This window comes from Neovison vison, chromosome 1 (assembly GCF_020171115.1).
Source record: "Neovison vison isolate M4711 chromosome 1, ASM_NN_V1, whole genome shotgun sequence".
Classification (NCBI taxonomy): domain Eukaryota; kingdom Metazoa; phylum Chordata; class Mammalia; order Carnivora; family Mustelidae; genus Neogale; species Neogale vison.
In genome coordinates, this window is record NC_058091.1 from 58,470,147 (window position 1) to 58,489,647 (window position 19,501).

The following is a 19,501-nucleotide window of genomic DNA, read 5'->3' on the forward strand; positions in this document are numbered from 1 at the left end:
AGAGAGGGAGGTCATGAATCAGTGTTCTTAACTACTATGCAACACTCAGAGAGTTACTAAAAAGCAAGAAGAAAAATTCTTACTTTGTCATGGGCAACAGTTCACTAACCACTTAGTAAATGAAAGTGTTTACTTAATTCTCCAATGTGAAATGTGGGGAATTAAAAAATACACAGAGCCTGCAAACGCGTTTACTTTTATGATTGGTTCTAGGCAAAAAAAATGCTATATATGTTTAAAGAAGTCAAATTCATGAACCATTCTCTCTCAGGGAAACTAGCTGGTGGTCTATATAAATAATATCACACTATCACTTTTCTACAAAGAAAGACAGCAATGGAGCCATGGGAAGGTTTTGGGGGGGCAGGGGGGAGGAAATTCAGTTAAAAGTGAAATATATCCATGGGGTTAGCTGGAAAGAAATTGGGAGAAATCTGAGAGGAGCCCAGTGAACTTGGTCTCCACAATTCTCATATTTAACCATGAAATTAAAATTAGGGGCAGAGCTAGATTTCATGGGCATAAGTAGGTTCATAAGTTCCAAAGAGTTCACAGGATCTTCTTTCTATTCCTTTTTAAAATCTGTGTGAAAGACCCGAGAATTTTGACTGCTGAGTAAACTTGTTCATTTAGTAAATAATAAGTAAAAGCAGTTAAGGGTTGACTCCGAAGAAAGACAGAAAGCATGGTAAACATGGGTAAGGGCATTACAATTTGGCAAACAAAACCCAATCTCTGAAACATGATGATTTGCTAAACTATTTTAAGTAACTTGGGAAAGAAAGCGGGACACCCACAAGTGAATTCTTTTTCCTCTTTTCCCCTTCTCTTCAGAGTTCCATCTAGACACTGCAGACTTGCGCAGCTAGTAGAAGAATTTTTAAGAATAATAACTGAAAAAGCAAACTAAGACTTAAGTGATCAAGATAGAAATACACAACGGGGATATTATAATGTAATGTTTATTAAGCTAAATTGAGAAACATGATTATTTTATTTTAAGTTACTCCCTTTCAGTACATGAAATCGTCCACAGTAAAACAAAAGAAGTATTTACAAAGATATTATTTTATCATCTCCAGTTCTGTATGCATTTTAGCCTTTGACATCTGTCTCTACCACCACAACCAACACAGAGTGGTTCAAAATGGAATTGTGACTATGCAGATGGGAGCAAGATAAACTCAAAACAAGCAAACCAACACCAATGACCAGTACAAGTCTTGCTCTTGGTATTTATAGACCATATTTACAAAAGTCAAGATAAACCAGTTGGTCCTTCTGTACATGTGTTAATATTAGTACTTTACACTTACATATTTATGTGCATTTGTATTATCAAGTAAAAAGATAAATTTTAAATTATTTATGAAAAATATATAAAATATGACGGGTAACAAACTTCCATTTGAGTGCGTGTTCAAAACTCAGTGCTTAAAAATATTTGGAAAAAATCCAAAATACATTCTGACGGAAAATACTAAAAGTGAAAGAGATAAGGAAATAATAAGTGTTAAATGTGGTAAGTAGGGGAGGTGGGCAGAAAGAAAGTATGCATCGAGGCAGGAATCACACAGGATAAGCCAGATGAAGGATCAGAAATGACAGACGGACAGTTTTCCCCCAGATCCTGGTCATGTGAAATTGACGGAACCAAGGGACTTTCAGGATAAGGTGAAGGAATTTGAGCCTTGATAATGAGCTCATACTATCAGCCGATGCAGAACTGACTTCCCCTGAGAGTTTTGCTAGGAAGCATGCCATGGACATTCACGGTACAGTAAGCTACAGCGTCAGTTCTTTATCCCGCTTCCGTGGAGAGGGAAAGGGGGCCACGTGCCGGATGATGACCTCACACAACTTCAGTGGGTGTCTATCCTTACTGAAGAAACACTGGACGGCATCAGCCCCTTCCCAAACACAAGCTGGGTGAGAATGCTCGCCCCTCAAAATTCTTCTTTCTCCAAGGACCGAAGTCCATAAGGCTTGGGGCAACTCACCCCTGCGTGGAGGAGCCCCAGATCTTCCCCGGGGTGTTTCCCGGCCACTGCTGGCAGGGGTGGGGTGGGCAGCCGGGCCGATCCTCTAGTTGAGGCAGGGGCAGCAGAAGCAGCAGAGGGTCCGGCAGGGGTTCTTCTTCTTGTACTGCACCGCCTTGCGCACCTGCGCCTTGGCCTGGCCGGTGTAGTCGAGGGTCTTCTCCACGTTGAGCTCGATGACATTGAGGGTGTCGGCCTGCTCCTCCACCAGCACGGCCATCTGCAAGAAGAGCTCATGCACGTCGCGGATGCGGCTCTCCAGACGCAGCAGCTCGCGGTGGCGGCTCTCGATCTCGTTGAGGGCCGCCCGCGCGCCCTTCACGTCGGCGAGCAAGTTCTCAGAGAACACGTCCCACTTGCCCTGCTCGAACATGTCCTCGATCTGGTCGCCCGAGACGTCCTTGCCCATGATCTCGAGCTGGCGCTGGATGCGGATCTTGCAGTTGGCGCGCTGCTTCATCTCGGCCTGGTTGTACTCGTGCATGGCGCTCTGGAAGGTGCGCGTCAGCGCGCTGTACTGCGCCCGCGAGATGCGCGCCACCGCCGAGTTGGGGCCGTGCCGGGCCTCGGCCTCCTCGCTCAGCGCCTTCATGGCACGCAGCTTGCGGTGGATGTTCTCGCCCCGGGCCTTGATGTCCTTGGCGATGGAGTTGGTGTCGCGCTTGATGCTGCTGAGGCGCCGCATGGACGTGAGGAAGCGGGCGTTCTGCTTCCCCAGCCGCTTCACGTCGGTCATCAGCAGCTGGTTTTCGTTCTGAAGGTCCTGGATGTCTCGGTACAACGACTCCAGTATGTGGTCCGTCTCGAACACAATGTCCTCGTGGGGCGAGTCAAAGTCATCGTCCCCGTCTGCGAACTGCTGGTCATAGTTCTTGGTTAACTCCACAAGTTCAGCTAGCCGGTCCTTCATTTTGCCTGCAAGTAGAGACTGGGGTTAAACTCCTTGAGCGAGTCAAAATACTCTCATTGAGAGCACTGAAGCTCAAAACAAGGAAACTTCTGCCCAGCGCTCTGCCAGTTCTCTATGCCCGGCTGCAGGCAACACATATACTACAGGAGCTAAATATTCTATGACATTTTGCTCACAAGGAAAGGACTAACGTGACCGAGAGGTGTGAACACAGCCCTGCTTCCTAGCCCATGAGACACCTGCAGCTCGGAACTCAGTCAGCAATGTAAAATTTCAGATTGCACGAGGAACCAATCACTTTTGCTTGCCTTATGCTTTCCAATAATCCCAAGTCAAAAGAGGCACAGAAAAAGGAAGAAGAAGAAGAAAATACTTGCAAGGATAAAGATTTTAAAATAAGGACAATCAATGTACTGCCAAGGCTGTAGGACCAGCTCTAAGGACTGTGTATTTTTTGTCTATTTCAGTAACAGCTGAGCATGGCTGGTCCCAAGATTCCTAAGAGTTCTTAAAACAGTTAACATATAAATCATTAGTTTAAAATGTTTTCCTGGGGAGCCTGGGTGGCTCAACGGGTTAAGCCTCTGGTTCAGATCATGATATCAGGGTCCTGGGATGGAACCCCGCATCTGGCTCTCTGCTCAGCAGGAAGCCTGCTTCTCCCTCTCTCTCTGCCTACTAGTGATCTCTCTCTGTCAAATAAGTAAAATTTTAAAAAAATGTTTTTTCTTAAAAATGTTATAAAAGTAAAACATGCTTGAAGTAAAACAACAAAATAAAGACAAAAATCTAATGAGGAAGTATAAAATTTGGACATTGAAATTTCCTTGCTCCTCTGTTCATTATCACTGATACAGACTTCAGTTTGAGTGCCTGTTTGAGGGGGTGACATCGAAAATATATTCTGATGGAAGATACTAAAAGTGAAAGAGATAAGCAAGTGTTTAATGTGATTTTAATAAGTAGGAGAGATGGGCAGAAAGAAGATACCCATCTAGGCGGCAATCACGTAGCATAACCAGATGAAGTGTCAGAAACAAGATGTTCAGTTTTTCCCAAGGTCCGTAGTATTATCATTAACAAAACTATTTGAAAATCTCTTTAATATGGAAAATTTCAGTCGTACATAACCCTAGTAGCAGTAATATAACACTCTGATTTAACCATTACACAGTAGCAATATTTGTACTTTTGTTGTTGTTTTTATGCACATGCTGATATTTTATTCATACCTGAATGCTAAACACTGTACTTAAATATAAAATATTTATTTAAATGTATATGAAAGCTCTCAGATGCTGCCTTATCTCAGGTTCCCAAGAAAGCAGTCGGAAGAAAATTTTATGTGCCAACATATTACTCGTGATACAATCCCAGGGCCACCAGGGTGAGGGGGAACAGGGAAGCGAGGTGGGAAAGAACAGAGACAAATACCGAGCTGGCTACAGCTTCACAAAACAACATAGCCAGTTGCTTCGTCAACTGGAAGTCTCCAAAAAGACTACATTGAGTCATGGCACCTGGAATAGTCCATGAGAAGGAGTCATAAATGACATAAATGAAATAAATTTGTTGGTTCCTGCCTATCTCCTGTCTCTTTTTGGTCAATATTCAGCCAATGGACATTAAAACCCCTCTACTCCTCAGGGCTGCCACTGGGGAAAGCAAGTCCTATGTCGATGACCTGGTGCTGCTGTGAAACCAGGCATGAGGGCACGTAAGCCTCTGTGGGAGCACCAGGTCACTCCCATACACTGGAGCTGCCGTGGCCCTCACGTAGTAGATGTTACAGAGGCCTTGCCAAAGTCTGGTCCTCAGGGGAGGCTGAAATGAATGGGGGTGTTAGGGGATGAGGCGACAGAGGAAGCAGCTAGGTTCTTGGTTCTTCACTGATCAGACAGCCAAGAACTAGGGGGTAGTGGAGACTGAGCAAATCCAGGAGGAGTATACACTGGATGTGGATCAGGCATATACACAGATGAACACAGATGTTACTTTCATATCGCAATTGTGTGTCCATGTACACATTCAGGTGTTGTCTGCAATATTTGTACACCTAATGACTTTTTTTTTTTTTTTTTTTACCTAATGACTTTTTGAAACAAGTTGGAAGCTTAGCAGAATTTCCGTGTTTTCGCAAGGCTGGTTCTAATTCATTGCTACATAGCAAGGGAAAATAATGTTCTCTATGTCCACATTTTTTCCAGGGAAGTGAAAAACTTTCATTTTTACTAGCACATATAAATGCCAAAATACTGAACATGTTCCCCTGTGCACAAGATTTTGTGGCTACAAAGATTATCCTCCTACTGTGTAATTTGCAGAAAAGAAGGAAAATGTAGTAGCACTTAATGGACGCTCAATCTATGAGGGATCTTGATCTCAAATTAAAAGCTTCTCTCAAGTTGAAGAAATTAGTTTTATCTCACTATAGAATGCTGACGAGTTGGATTTAGTCATAATTGGGAAGTGGTGAAATATTATCCAAGACCTGTCATCTGCTATCATCATTTACATAAATTAAGCTGAAGTTTTATTCCAAGATAATGATTTTTAATATCCTGCTTCCAAATGTCATTTCTGCTATCTCGTGACAAGAATCAATACCGGACCTTACCAGTGATAAGGATGTATCCTACAGGCAGGGCCGAGGGGCAGAAAAAAGACCCAGGCTGGACCAAAACTATGCCATCCCCTAGCCTGAATTTCCTGATACCCCAAATGTCCACATCTTGAACAAAACTTAAAGGCAAACCATAAATTGGGAGAAATTGCAATATATGTAGGCAGTGGGTTAACGTACTTAATAAACTAAAACCTCGTGCTAGAACAAAACAAAATCAAAATCACTTGCCCAAATAAAGACAACGAAAAAGCAACACATACATGAAGAAATCTAAATGCTAGAGAACGTAAGAGTAACTGATATGTATCAGTTGCTTACTGTAATACCAAGTGCTTTCTAGGCACTTGTCATGTGATAACCTCTTTAATCTTCATACAGACTCCATGAAGTAAGTATTGCCATTATCAGAGCTGGTACGTGAACACAGGGAGATAAAAGAGCTTACCCACGGTTGCCCGGAAGGGAACACTTGGGCCCCAGAGCAGCCGTACTTAACCACTACACAAAACTTCTTCGGTTAATATATAAAAGTGAGTCATGAAGGACTTCACTATTAAAAATTTAATATAAGATATATAATATAAAATTTTAAGCACTGCAATTTTTTTCACCCACCAAGTTGCCAGGATTTAAAATAATAATAATAATGATGATGATGATGATAATAATAATGTTTGAAAATTGGTGAGGATTCTGGGAACTCTGAAAAAATGCTGATAGGAGAGCAGATTGATAGAATCTTTTTTAGCAATATGTATCAAAAGCTTTTAAAATGTGTATTTGTTTTGCCCCGTGTGAAGTCCCTTGCCGTAAATATTTCCACCACATTGCTCTTTTTACAGAAATTCAGAAATACTCTAAGTGTGCAAAAATGAGGTATTATCTGCTAAACCAGTACAGTTTAGAAGGCTATCTGATGGTAGGAAAGTATAAATACCATCTTAGGTAGAAAAAGTAGGTAAAGAGAAGGAGATGTGAAATGCTACTACACATACATCCTAAAACAAGGATGTGAACAATATACATCAAAATGTCAATAGTTGGTTTCTTCAAATTGTAGAATTATAAATGACTTTAATTCCTTCCATGTGCTTTTCTGTATTTTCCAAAGTTTTTATGATGCCCATGTAGATTTTATAATTAAATACTATCCATAAAACTATAAATATTATTTGCTTAAAGGACTAATTTCTTAAGGCCCTTCTTTAAGACATATGTATTGCAATCATTTAACAACCTTATGTGACCTGGACAAAGTACATTAGTTAGCTGGTACGGAGTTGAACTGTATCCATCTGCTTAAATTAGTATCCAATATATTCTACATGCAACAGGTAGATGGTACAGAGAATGGGTATATTTCATGAACTAAGTAAGAATAGGTGTCATCCTTGCTTCTTGGCCAAGACTTAGGAGGCACTACAATGGAAGGTGATGAATGGCTTCTTTTTTTTTTTTTTTTTGATGATGAATGGCTTCTTAAGGTAAAACACCACATACAACATATTAGAAATCTGTTTGCTGGTCTCCCACTAGTCCTAGACAGGTCCCATGCTCTTTATTGCTCCTCTAAAGCCCCACAAAAAACTATTTGGGGGGACCATCTCATTCATAATATGAGCAGAAAAACACACATCAATCATACAGAAAATGGCCTTTGAAGAAGATGTTCAGAGATAATTATTCCTTCTCAAGACCTGAAAACCATAAAAGCATGGATCCTAAATCAAGCGAAGGACTAAGCTCATATGAAGGCTCAAGTCCACAATTAAGTGAGGAGAATGAAAAAAACAGTGTGGGGAATTAAAGATTCTCTATGGAGGTGTAGATAAGAATGTGGCCTTTACTTTGCCTTCCTACCAGCCTTTCTTGGCCCAACCCACCCCAGACTGAGTTGGTCCCATGGACCCAGATGCCTCCTGGTAGCCAGGGAGCAAGCATTAGGAAAACTACAACAGAAGTTCAGCCAAAAAGAGGAATCCATCAAAATCCTAGAGGAGAACACAGGCAGTAAACTCTGACATGAGGTATAGCAACTTCTACCAAGATATGTCTCCTGACGCAAGGGAAACAACAACAAAAATAAACTATTGGGACTTGATCAAAATAAAATGCTAGTGCTCAGAGAAGAAAACAATCAACAAAACTAAAAGGCAACCTATGGAATGAAAGAAGCTATTTGCAAATGTCATATCTGATAAAGGGTTAGTATTTAAACTCTACAATGAACTTTTTTTTAAAGGTTTTATTTATCTGAGAGACAGAAAAAGAGAGCGAGCATGCAGGGAGGGGTGGAGGCAGAGGGAAAAAGAGAAGCGGACTCCCCACTGAGCAGGAAGCCCGATGCAGAGCTCTGCAGAGCTCGAGGCAGGGCTCAGGACCCTGAGATCATGACCTGAGCCAAAATCAAGAGTCTGATGCTCAACCAACTGAGCCACCCAGGCGCCCCCAGGAAACAGACTCTTAACTATAGAGAACAAACTGAGAGTTGCTGGAGGGGAGGTGGGCAAGGGGGGTGTGTTAAGTCAGTGATGGGTATAAAAGAGGACGCTTGTGAGGAGCCCTGGGTATTGTATGTAAGTGATCAATCACTAAATTCTACATCTGAAACTAATATTGCATGTATATTAACTGACTGAAATGTAAATAAAAAATTGGGGAAAAAAATGTAAATTGAAAAAATAGAGAAAAAAAAGTGAACCACGAAGCTGCTATTTCGAAGAATGTTGTCCAAAAGGTTAAAATGTAGTTATACCAAAATATAGAAGCAGGCCCTGAAAGAACATCAAATTAACCGACACATCCAGTAGCCTGATTCCGTACTGTGAGATCTTAAAAAGGAAACTATGATAAATGAGAAAGAAAATGAAACAATTCTATCGACCATCCTATCTCGCTATGATAAAGAAAAATGTAATACATTTTTTGTATTTATAAATTTATTCATAAAGTTATTAAAATAAATTGTATTCATAAAGTTGCTAAAATAAATCCTGCTTTAAGTCATGTGGATATGAAGAATTCAACTGAAATTTTATGACCAACAACCAGAAGTCTGCTTCAGTCTTATACTTTCCTTTTCAGGCATGCATATCATGTGTCCTGAGAACAAGGTCCTACAGGGAAGGAAGGGGAAATTACATAAGCCTTCTTTCATTGGGCAATTAGATTTTATGTACCAAAAAATACAGGAACAGAGAAGTGATGGTAGCTAAGGGGTTCTCAGACTTTAGGAGGCAATAGAATCTTCTGGAAAGCTACAAACACTACAGACGCTTGAGCCCCTAGAGTTTCCAGCTCAGGACTTCTAAGATGATCCTCGGGTGATTTCAGTGCACACCCAAACTTGTGACAGATTCCATAGATAATTATCATGACAGCTTCTGATTCATAAACACAATGCAGTTCTGGACAACTTACAACAGTCCTCAGGTTGAGTGATGAACAAACTTGACAGGGAAAGATTCGGAAAGAGGAAAAGATTCAGAAGACAGGTTTGTACATACTTCAGAAGGTCAATGAGTGGGGGTTATGATATACAAAGAACTTACATACTGGATGCTACAAAGAACCACCATGAACGTTCCTACTTGCTTGTAAGGGAACCAGTCATAAACAGAGCACAGGGCCATATCTCTGATCAGACAACAGAAACTTTTTGCCTACTGAGGGGAATAAGAACAAAACTGTTCATGCATTGTTACGGGCTAAATTATATCACCCACCCAAATTCTTGTATTGAAGCCGTAACCCCAGCACCTCAGAATGCAAATGTTTTCGGAGATAAGGTCTTTAAAGAAGGAACTAATTTAGAAGGAGGTCTTTAGGGCCACCTGGGTGGCTCAGTGGGTTAAAGCCTCTACCTTCGGCTCAGATCATGATCCCAGGGACCTGGGATCGAGCCCCGCATTGCCGCATTGGGCTCTCTGCTTGGCAGGGAGCCTGCTCCCTCCTCTCTCTCTGCCTGCCTCTCTGCCTACTTGTGTGATCTCTCTCTGTCAAGTAAATAAAAATTTTTTTTAAAAAGGAGGTCTTTATGTAATCTATATATTATTATACATTAAGCAATACATACACTAAGTAAATTTTGCCTATTTCCAGAAAACAAAACCTTTCCTTTTTTCATAGCAATGTGTTGAAGTATTTTTTACAAGTAGTGAGAAACTTCAGACTTGGAGATACATAGTTCAATGCAAGGCCATGTGCCAGTCATGTGAGGTTCATTACCAAAATCAGCTTGCAGATTACAGGAGGGGAACAAATTCAAAAGGATGGAAGGAGCTTCCTTTCTGTACTTAAGACAAAGAAATGTCTTTAGAGACTGTATTCCTCTTTACTTGAGTTCAGAAAGTTTAGGCTTCTTGTTTCAATGAGAACTAAAAAAAGAGCGTATTTAGAGAGAGAGGGAGACATACACATGCACACACAGACTTTGTATAAAGTTATCAGCTATTAAGGAAACTAAAAATATCCTGCCCCATGATAGACAGTTCCAAATAAGGACTTTTGAGTAATGACTCCCTTACTTCAATAATGAAGTGTCCATGTTCTGATTTTCAGGTCATATAATCTGTATGTCCTAGGTCCTGATCTTATAGCCATATATTAAGTCTTATAAACATAAAATGATTATTACAAATCAGAATGTGTCTTTATGTCTAAATCCACCACTAGTCCATATGGCATCTTAATGAGCCTTTATGTAGGGACCATATGACATCATGGTGAATGCTAGAAAGGTGTCCCTTTCTCTGAGTGATACAGCCCTGCTGGGCTGTATACTGGGCTGTGTACTGGGCCCAGTCTGCACAGCCCTGTATGGTTGCCCTGCATGCTCCCTTCTTGACCCTCCTGCCCAGTCGGTGGGGCCAGGAAGTCCCATAGGTCCTATGCCATGGTAAGTCAGCAGTTACCTTCCAGGACACAACATAGGAACACAACGCTTAGCTGGTGACAAGTGTGCTGTCCCAAACAGGTTGATTCAGATTCACAAACAATTCCACTCAAATGAGTAAAACCTGGCATTCGGCTCTATGTCTTGATTTAAAAAAATAACAGATCTAAGAGGTAAAAATCCTTCTTTGAACTTCTGAAAATTACAGGCTAAAATAGAAGGAGTTCCTAAAAAGACTTATCTTCTTACTACTGCAAAGGTTAATTTAAAAGATCAGAAACAAAAGCTGTGTTGGATCCAAAGTACACTGGCAAGAACACATTTAGTGGTTTAATTTTTTGCAGTCCACTCAAAGCATAACATGAGAGTCTGAGGAGTGTTACTTGAGATGGAATCTAATTATAAAAGTCTAAATCTAGAAGAAATAATAATAAATGTTTCTTCCCCTCTTCACTAAAGCAAAGCCAAGAGTCTTTCCAAAGCGTTTTTGGGGAATCTAATTTAAAAGGGCAAATAGTCTCCACTTTTTAATCACTCTCTCTCTCTCTCTATGTGTGTGTGTATATATACACACATTCATACGTATATATAAATAATATATAAAATAGGGTGCCTGGATGGCTCAGTTGGCTAAGCAACTGCCTTCGGCTCAGGTCATGATCCCAGAGTACCGGGATTGAGCCCTGCATTGGGATCGCAGTTCCACGGGAGTCTGCTTCTCCTTCTGACCTTCTCCTCTCTCATGCTTTCACTGTCTCTCTCTCAAATAAATAAACAAAATCTTTTAGAAAATAATATATATAACATATATTTTTATTTTTTATTTTATTATATATTATATATAATTATATATTTTATATGATATATAAATATATATAACATATATAAACAAATACATATCAACATATTTTTATATATAAAATACATATATAACATATATTGGAATCTTTTTTTTTTTTTAAAGATTTTATTTATTTATTTGACAGAGAGAAATCACATGTAGGCAGAGAGGCAGGCAGAGAGAGAGAGAGGGAAGCAGGCTCCCTGCTGAGCAGAGAGCCCGATGCGGGGCTCGATCCCAGAACTCTGAGATCATGACCTGAGCCGAAGGCAGCGGCTTAACCCACTGAGCCACCCAGGCGCCCCCATATATTGGAATCTTATTCAGCTATCAAAAAGAATGAAATCTTGCCATTTGTAACAATATGGATGGAACTAGAGTGTATTATGTATTAACCAAAATAATTCTGTCAGAGAAAGACAAATACCATATGACTTCACTCATATGTGGAATTTAAGAAACAAAACAGATAAACATATGCGGGGGGAGAGAGAAAGGGAACCAAATCCTAAGAGACTCTAAAAGAGAGAAAACAAAGTGAGGGCTGATGGAGGGAGGTGTGTGGGGGCTGGGCTAGATGGGTGGTGGGCATTCAGGAGGGCACTTACGATGAGCACTGGGTATTGTATGCAAGCAATGAGTTGCTGAATTCTACTCCTGAAATCAATATTGCACTGCATGCTTACTAACTAGAATTTAAATAAAAATTTGAAAAGAAAAAGAAAGACATCTTTAATCTTCTAGGAAATAATCCCTGTCTGAGTGCGTTTGAGCTGTTATAACATACCACAAGCAGGTATAAACAGCAGAAAGTTATTTCTTATAGCTCTGGAGGCCGGAGGTCTGAGATCAGGGTGCCAGCATGGTTGGGTTCTGTGTCTGGTGGTGGCTAGCTTCCCAGTTTATGAATGGTTGTCTTCTCCCTGTATCCTCACAATGCAGGAGGAACAAGCATGCTCTCTGGGACCTCTTTTATAAAGGCACCATCCCCATTCATGAGCGCCCACCCTCATGACTTAACTGCTTTCCAAAGACCTATTGGGGGTTAGGATTTCAACATGTGAGTTTTGACAGACCCAAGCATTCAGACCATACTCTTTCTCAATCGAGTTTTATATCTGCAACAATTATTAGCATCTAATAACTCAGATCTGAATGAACACATGAAAACCTTGGCACCATTAAACAATTACCTTCTATTCCATAATAATTTCCTCACTTCAGAATTTCCCCTACATTCCCCACTACAATGCTTTCATTATTAGAAGCTCTGTTACTCTATCAGACAGAAGGAGTAACTCATTACAACTCGCCAAAAGTCCACAGAATTAATGTTCACAGATAATTCTCTTATAAAAAAGAGTCACTGTAGTTAGAATTGACCCAACTGTTGAAATGACCAAGCACTGATTCTTGGGAATAGAAATTTTACAGTTGGGAGCATGGAAGAGGTAACAGAAGAAAGGCTAATGAATGAGCTTGGTAAGGGAGAGAGTAAAGACAATAGAGTTCCAGGGTCAAGGTCTGAATCATCTGTACAAGTTTTTCCACTCTTATCTGTATGTGGATTTACAAACAAAACCAGTTACTATGTTCTACATCTGATTTGGGTTTGTCCCTTGAATGTGAAACAAATTTATGACTGGAAAATACAGAAGAAATCTTTGTAGAAAAAAAAAACATCGTGGGGAATAAATGTTCAACCCAATATGACTTGGATTAAACTTTCATATTTTACATGTATCCCTCAGGGTAGTTTCTTAAAAAGGGGAAATCAATAGAGTAATCAATAGAGTTTTTCAAGAATCCCTTAATGACCTTTTCTTTCCCAACTCATAATTAAGGACCAACCCAAGTAATCTGTAGATATTTTTTCCTGTTCCTCTTTCTCTGAGACAAAGTCCTGTGAGCCACTGATTCTAATCCTGTTGGCTGCTTACTCCTCTTCAATTAGTCAAGGAAAAAATTAATATTTCTAACTGATAATTTTTCCCTAAGTGCAGAGGAATCTGTTATCCAACGTCATCGCTGCAGGTTTTTCCATGGACGTGACTTCTGCCTAACTGAATCTTCTCCCTTCAAATAGGAAAGGGGTTCACTCATTTTGGTTGGAAATCCTCTTCTAAAACATATCAATGTACTCCATTCTTTAAAGAGAGGACTTTGGGCGCCTGGGTGGCTCAGTGGGTTAAGCCGCTGCCTTCGGCTCAGGTCCTGATCTCAGGGTCCTGGGATCGAGCCCGCATTGGGCTCTCTGCTCAGCAGGGAGCCTGCTTCCCTCTCTCTCTCTCTCTGCCTGCCTCTCTGCCTACTTGTGATCTCTCTCTGTCAAATAAATAAATAAAAAATCTTAAAAAAAAAATAAAGAGAGGACTTTGCATACAGTTTATTGGTGACTCTCAGATTGTCATTATTAGCATCTCTGAACTGTGTGGTGATACACTTTGTTTTCAAATGCTTCTTTTGCCTCAGGGTTAAAATTTCAAACCTTACCTCAGTTATTCCCAACTACGGATATTTCTCTCATTCTCTTCACAGGTTGCAGCAGAAGTTAGTAAGAAATTAGATAAAAGCCAAGAATTTAATCATGGTAAGCTGCATGTTGATCAACAACCCTCTGTGATCAAACCTACTAAGTAAAGCAGGGAAGGAAAAACTGATGTTGGTGACAAACTGAGTGTCCGATTTAAGCCCGTCCCTATACCAGACAACTGATTGATACACATTCCGTCAATAACCTTCATAATAACTTCGTGAGGAGACAAAATTTTCAATTGACTAATAATTGGATCCCAGAAAATTTAAGTTCCCTGTATCCAATCCATTCCATTAGTAAGTGAGAAGGCTGGGATCTAAGCCCACATCTGTCCAGATCCTATGTTCATGTTCTGTCCACTCAATCCTGCGCTGAAGCTATGTGAAGACTTGAGGGTATGTGGTGTACGCATTGCTAAGAAGAAACATTTGTCACCACTCTGACATTTCCCTCCCTGTAGACCTCTCTCCCCACTTCCTCCTGCCAAAGAGCACAGAGTTGCTTATTTGATTGGTTTTGTTGAAGATTAATTGACCATAGAGTTGAGGGTCCATATCTGGGCTCTCTACTCTGTTCCACTGGTCTATGTGTCTGTTTTTATGCCAGTACCATGCTGTCTTGGTGATCACAGCTTTGTAATAAAGCTTGAAATCAGGTAAGGTGATGCCACCAGCTTTATTTTTGTTTTTCAACATTTCCTTAGCGATTCGGGGTCTCTTCTGATTCCATACAAATTTTAGGATTATTTGCTCCAGCTCTTTGAAGAATGCCGGTGGAATTTTGATCAGAATGGCATTAAAAGTATAGATTGGTGAATCTCCAAGGAGAAAATGCCCATGATAGCCCAGCCTCTTCTTCCCTCTTTCTTTTGAAAGGTGGCTTACCACTGAGAACCCATGTTCTCCTCCGCTGTGCTCCTGGGTGGGAGTGGAGAGGTCAGCTGATAGGGAGGGTACGTCCATCTAACTCAAGGTTCAGGGACATAAAGCACAGTTCCCCATCAATGAAGCTACTTCCTTCAACCTCGTCTTTATTGGTGACAAAGGTAACAGTTTGGCCTCTGTTTTTTCCTTCTATTTCAATGGGAATAAAAATCAGATGGGTAAGAGAAAGTTATTTATTGGTTCTCTGTTCAATCAACCCAATAATTATGTCAGAGAAGCAGAAGGACTAGCAATTATCTTGCATCCATTCCTTAATTCTAAAGACGAAGAAAGAGAAGCTCATTATATTTAAGTACCCTACAAATAATGGTAAAGGGATGGCTATTCGAAGGGAAAAATTCTTACGGAAGAGACATTTCCACCTATAGCAAAAAGATACTAATATATGTAAAGCATTTTCATGAAGCTGGTATATATTAGAACTTTAATAGAGGAACCTCGATAAGTAATTGCTATTAATTTTACTTTTTTGGCACCTCATAGTCTCTGAACTATAAAAACATCAAATTGTTAGATTACTTCCATGATGTGATGACCACCAACTCACATCCTATTTTCTTTTTTTTTTTTTTTAAGATTTTATTTTATTTATTTGAGAGAGAGAGACAGTGAGAGAGAGCACGAGCGAGGAGAAGGTCAGAGAGCGAAGCAGACTCCCCATGGAGCTGGGAGCCTGATGTGGGACTCGATCCTGGGACTCCAGGATCACGCCCTGAGCTGAAGGCAGTCGTCCAACCAACTGCGCCACCCAGGCGTCCCATCACATCCTATTTTCTTGACCTGGCCTCCCAAGTGCCCTCATTCTTCCTCCCCAGATTTGTACATACTCTTCTGGGGAAGTTTGGAAGAAAAATTCACTACACATTCTTCGTAGTTCTTCCCCTCACCAGGTATAGACTGTTTTCCAACTCCTTGAATTGGAGCGTGGCCAGGGGACTTGCTTTGGCCAATGGGACATCACCTAATATGATGATGTGAGGAAAACAGTGAAAATGCGAGCATCTTGGAAGGCATGGAAGGCACTGTGCAAGAGGGCTTGGTACACGGAGCCCCAGCACAACATAGCAGAAACTAACTGATCCAAAAACTGCTGCTAGAAGTAGCATGCTGCAGAACCTGAAACATTCAGCCATGGTTTGGGGACCAGAGAGCAGGTGAAAAGCAGTGAGGTAGCTATGAGCAAAAACTGGGAAAATCGCATGCAAAATGGGAGTGGAGGTGGAAAAAGTGATGAGGAAACTATGCAGCAGTTGGGGGAAAGGGAACCCGTATTATACAGCAGCCAGACGGCAGCAGCAGCAGACAGAAGATTGAAAATGCCCACAGTGAAAGCTGAATCCAGCTGCGGAGGTCTCCAGGCAGCAGGCGGAAAGTGTTCGTTGAGTGCCTCTAGCTGCATATAAGATTCTGCAAGAGAGAGGTGTGCTAAAACCCGAGTGATCTAGCTCATAAGCATTATGCAGAGAAGATAGGGAAGAGCCAGAATGTGCGAGATTGGAAAATGAACTGTTTATCTTCAGTCTCCTCAGCTGGAAGAAAACTTTTTTATAGGAAAAAAAAAATGGCCTCCGTGTAAATACCTTGGTAACATTTAATGTGGTGCCTCACAGACCTTCTCAGCAGGGCAAAAGGGGCTCTGAGACACCTAAACGTGTGATCTCATGGCAGCGTGACATTTGGCCCGAAGTAGAGGTCTGTCTTGAAAAAAAATGTGGACGTGAGTTTTAGGGGCGGGGGTTCTATGGGATTCTTAGGAAATCCACAAGGTTTTAAAGAGAATTTTCCTCATAAACACAAAGGCAAGTCAGAAATTATTCAGAGGAAAAGAGGTCTCTGGGTGCCTGCTTTCCTATGAGCAGGAAGTAGGCTAAAGAAGCTTTTTGGAAATAGAAATAAGTCATTTCTTACAGGAAAAGAGGAATGTTTCAGAAGGTGGAGCCAGGAGCAGCGAAGAAATAGGAACCTGTGAACCATTCCTGAGATGCAGAACTGGGTCCTAATCAATCACCCCCTGGCCCAGGAGTGGGGGTACCAGCAACACAGACCTGGATAGAATTGCCATGGAACTGTGATGGTTACTTGTAACCTGTTAATGTGTTTTTATTTTAATGGGTTATGTCTTTTGGTTGTCCTTTCCCTATTTCATAATTCTATGTTGGGTGTGCATGGGGAGATAACTGGGTTTTTGTTTTTTTGTTGTTGTTGTTGTTGTTTTCATTGTTCTTTGTCTCAGGATCAAGAGCATCCACATGCAAAGAGCTAGGTCTGAGGAGTTCCAGAAGTGTCCAGAAGGCATACGGATCCTGGAGGAGCCTCTGGACTTAGAAGCTGATGTCATAATGAAACTCCTGGGAATCCCAGGATGGAGGGGAACATGGCAGAAATGTGAATACACTTTGTGGGAGGCAGGCTATACTTAACGGCACACAAAGGGCCACAGATTCTCAGCTGTAACTCTGAGCAAGAAGTTGTGTTAGTTTCTCCCCGCTTTGCATCTGGGCTTGGCTGGGAAACTTGCTTTGATCAAGAAGACAATAGAAATCAGGATGTAAGCAGAGGCTTGAGAAACACAGCACATTGGGGCAAGTCCTCTTTTACTGCTGCAAACTCTGAAACCACTACGTGGAGGCTCAGGTTAAGCCTCCTGGAGGGTCAGGACCACATGGAGACATAGAGGCAGCCCCCAGGTTACCCACCACTGCAGTATGACTGAGTTCAGCTGAGCCAAGTAGAAGAAACACCCAGTGCTTGCTCTCCACCACGTACCACTGTAGAAGCTTTACATGAATTACCTCATTTAATCCTCATATCTGTGAGAAATGAGAGTATGATCTGGGGGGTAGTTAGTTATGCTGATGAGGCTGACTGACATTCCTCTCTTTAGGTTTCTTTGTACCCTTATTGTAAGTATCCTTCTTTGAAGAGGAACTGAGAGAATGACACGAATCATGGATAAATCATACTTTTTAAAGTAAATGCTCAGGCATTTAGAATGAAAGTTTTTCACTTGTGATTTAAAAACACAAACATAGGGTGTCTGGATGGCTCAGTGGGTTGGGCCTCTGCCTTCAGCTCGGGTCATGATCTCAGGGTCCTGGGATTGAGTCCCGTATCGGGCTCTCTGCTCAGCAGGGAGGCTGCCTCCCTTCCTCTCTCTCTGCCTGCCTCTCTGCCTACTTGTGATCTCTCTCTCTGTCAAAGACAATTATCATATGATCTCACTGATATGTGGAATTTAAGAAACAAGATCATAGGAAAAGAGAAGAAAAGATAAAACAAGATGAAACCAGAGAGGGAGACAAACAATAAGAGACTCTGAATTTTAGGAAACAAACTGAGGGCTGCTGGAAGGGTTGGGGGATGGGGTAACCAGGTGATGGGCATTAAGGAGGGCACATGATGTAATGAGCACTGGGTATTATGTAAGACTGGTGAATCATAGACCTGTACCCCTGAAACAAATCATACATTATATTAATTAACTGAATGTAAATTTTAAAAATAAATAAAAATTTTTAAAAAATAAAGTAATAAACTGATTTTTGGGAGGAAAGTAAAAACACACACACACACACACACACACACACAGAAACAGTATGTACCAAAAGACTGTCGTAATGCTGCAGGTCACCTACTTGATGATCATGGCTCACTTACATACTTGGATTTTAATGCAGTGTGTATTTATAATATCCTGTTTATATTGTACGCAAACATTAATATAAAGCATACACAAAAAAGGAGTATGTGTTTCTTAGCATGTCTGAGGACAGCCTTCCTTTCCTTTTGAAGATTGTGGTCATAATCAGAGTAAAGAGAGGAAGAAAAAAAAAAGATGCTAAAAAAAGATTATCTCACACACAAGCAGCCTCCACAAGAAAGGCCAGAAACTGTTTAGTAATACAGCGTGCTAAGTAAGAGTTCTTGAGTGGTGGGGACAGGACAGCACAAAGACACAGCACTTTTAACCTTGGTTGAGTTTCAGTCTGATAAGAGGTTCTGAGAACTTGAAGAGCCAGTTTTGAAGTGGAGGTAGACGGTTTTAAGTGTATCACAAGTCTGTCGTTCAGATCGTGAAAATGAACACTGGGCAGACAAAATGCAACTTCCAAACATATGGAATATGACTCCACTGCCATATTCCACACCTTCCTCTGTCATCCAGGACTGGGCTGGAGATGTTTCCTGCTATCATACTAAAAGAGCATAAAAATTAGAAGGATGTGAACTAGGTTTTGAAGAAACATCAATCAGAAATTGATTATGGTCCAATTAACCTCTCAGGGTGTTAAAGGCAATCAGGATACTTCTTTTCAGGGTTGTAGAATCTGCTTCAGATTCTGCATATGCTCAGGGAACTGTTAGGAGAGTGGCTAAGTTTTGGGCCAGCTCTGCCAACACTGAGTCTAGCCTGGACTGCTTCACTTTCAGGGTTCCCAGGAGTAAGAGAAGGCAATGCCTAACAGATGAGTGTTTTTCAAACCTCTGCTTATGTCACGTTTCTTCTCTCTACCTTCCCCAAGTATAAATGCCTTCTGGGATGCTATTAAGAATGATAGATGGTATTGAGATAGTATAGAGAATGAAATGAGATAACCCATTTACAGGTCTTCAAAGAGTGCCTAGCAGAGTAAGCTCTCTTATACCCTGTTATTGTTTCCTCATGATTTTTAATTCACTCAAAAAAAAAAAAAAAAAAAAAGGGTGCCTG

General features: G+C 41.0%; 1 protein-coding gene across 5 annotated transcripts in view; it reads right to left on the reverse strand.

Moving 5' to 3' along the window:
• Positions 1-944: 944 nt before the first annotated feature.
• STX11 (syntaxin 11) overlaps positions 945-19,501 on the reverse strand; it is a 55,056-nt gene continuing 36,499 nt past the window's right edge. For 4 of the 5 annotated variants that reach the window (XM_044247246.1, XM_044247283.1, XM_044247254.1 and 1 more), the window contains one exon: positions 945-2,954. In XM_044247246.1, coding sequence (XP_044103181.1) covers positions 2,086-2,954 — 869 coding nt within the window. In that variant the 3' untranslated portion in view covers positions 945-2,085. Of the gene's footprint in view, positions 2,955-14,730; positions 15,001-19,501 lie in introns of those variants that run through there. The other variant, XM_044247274.1, reaches the window with a different exon arrangement.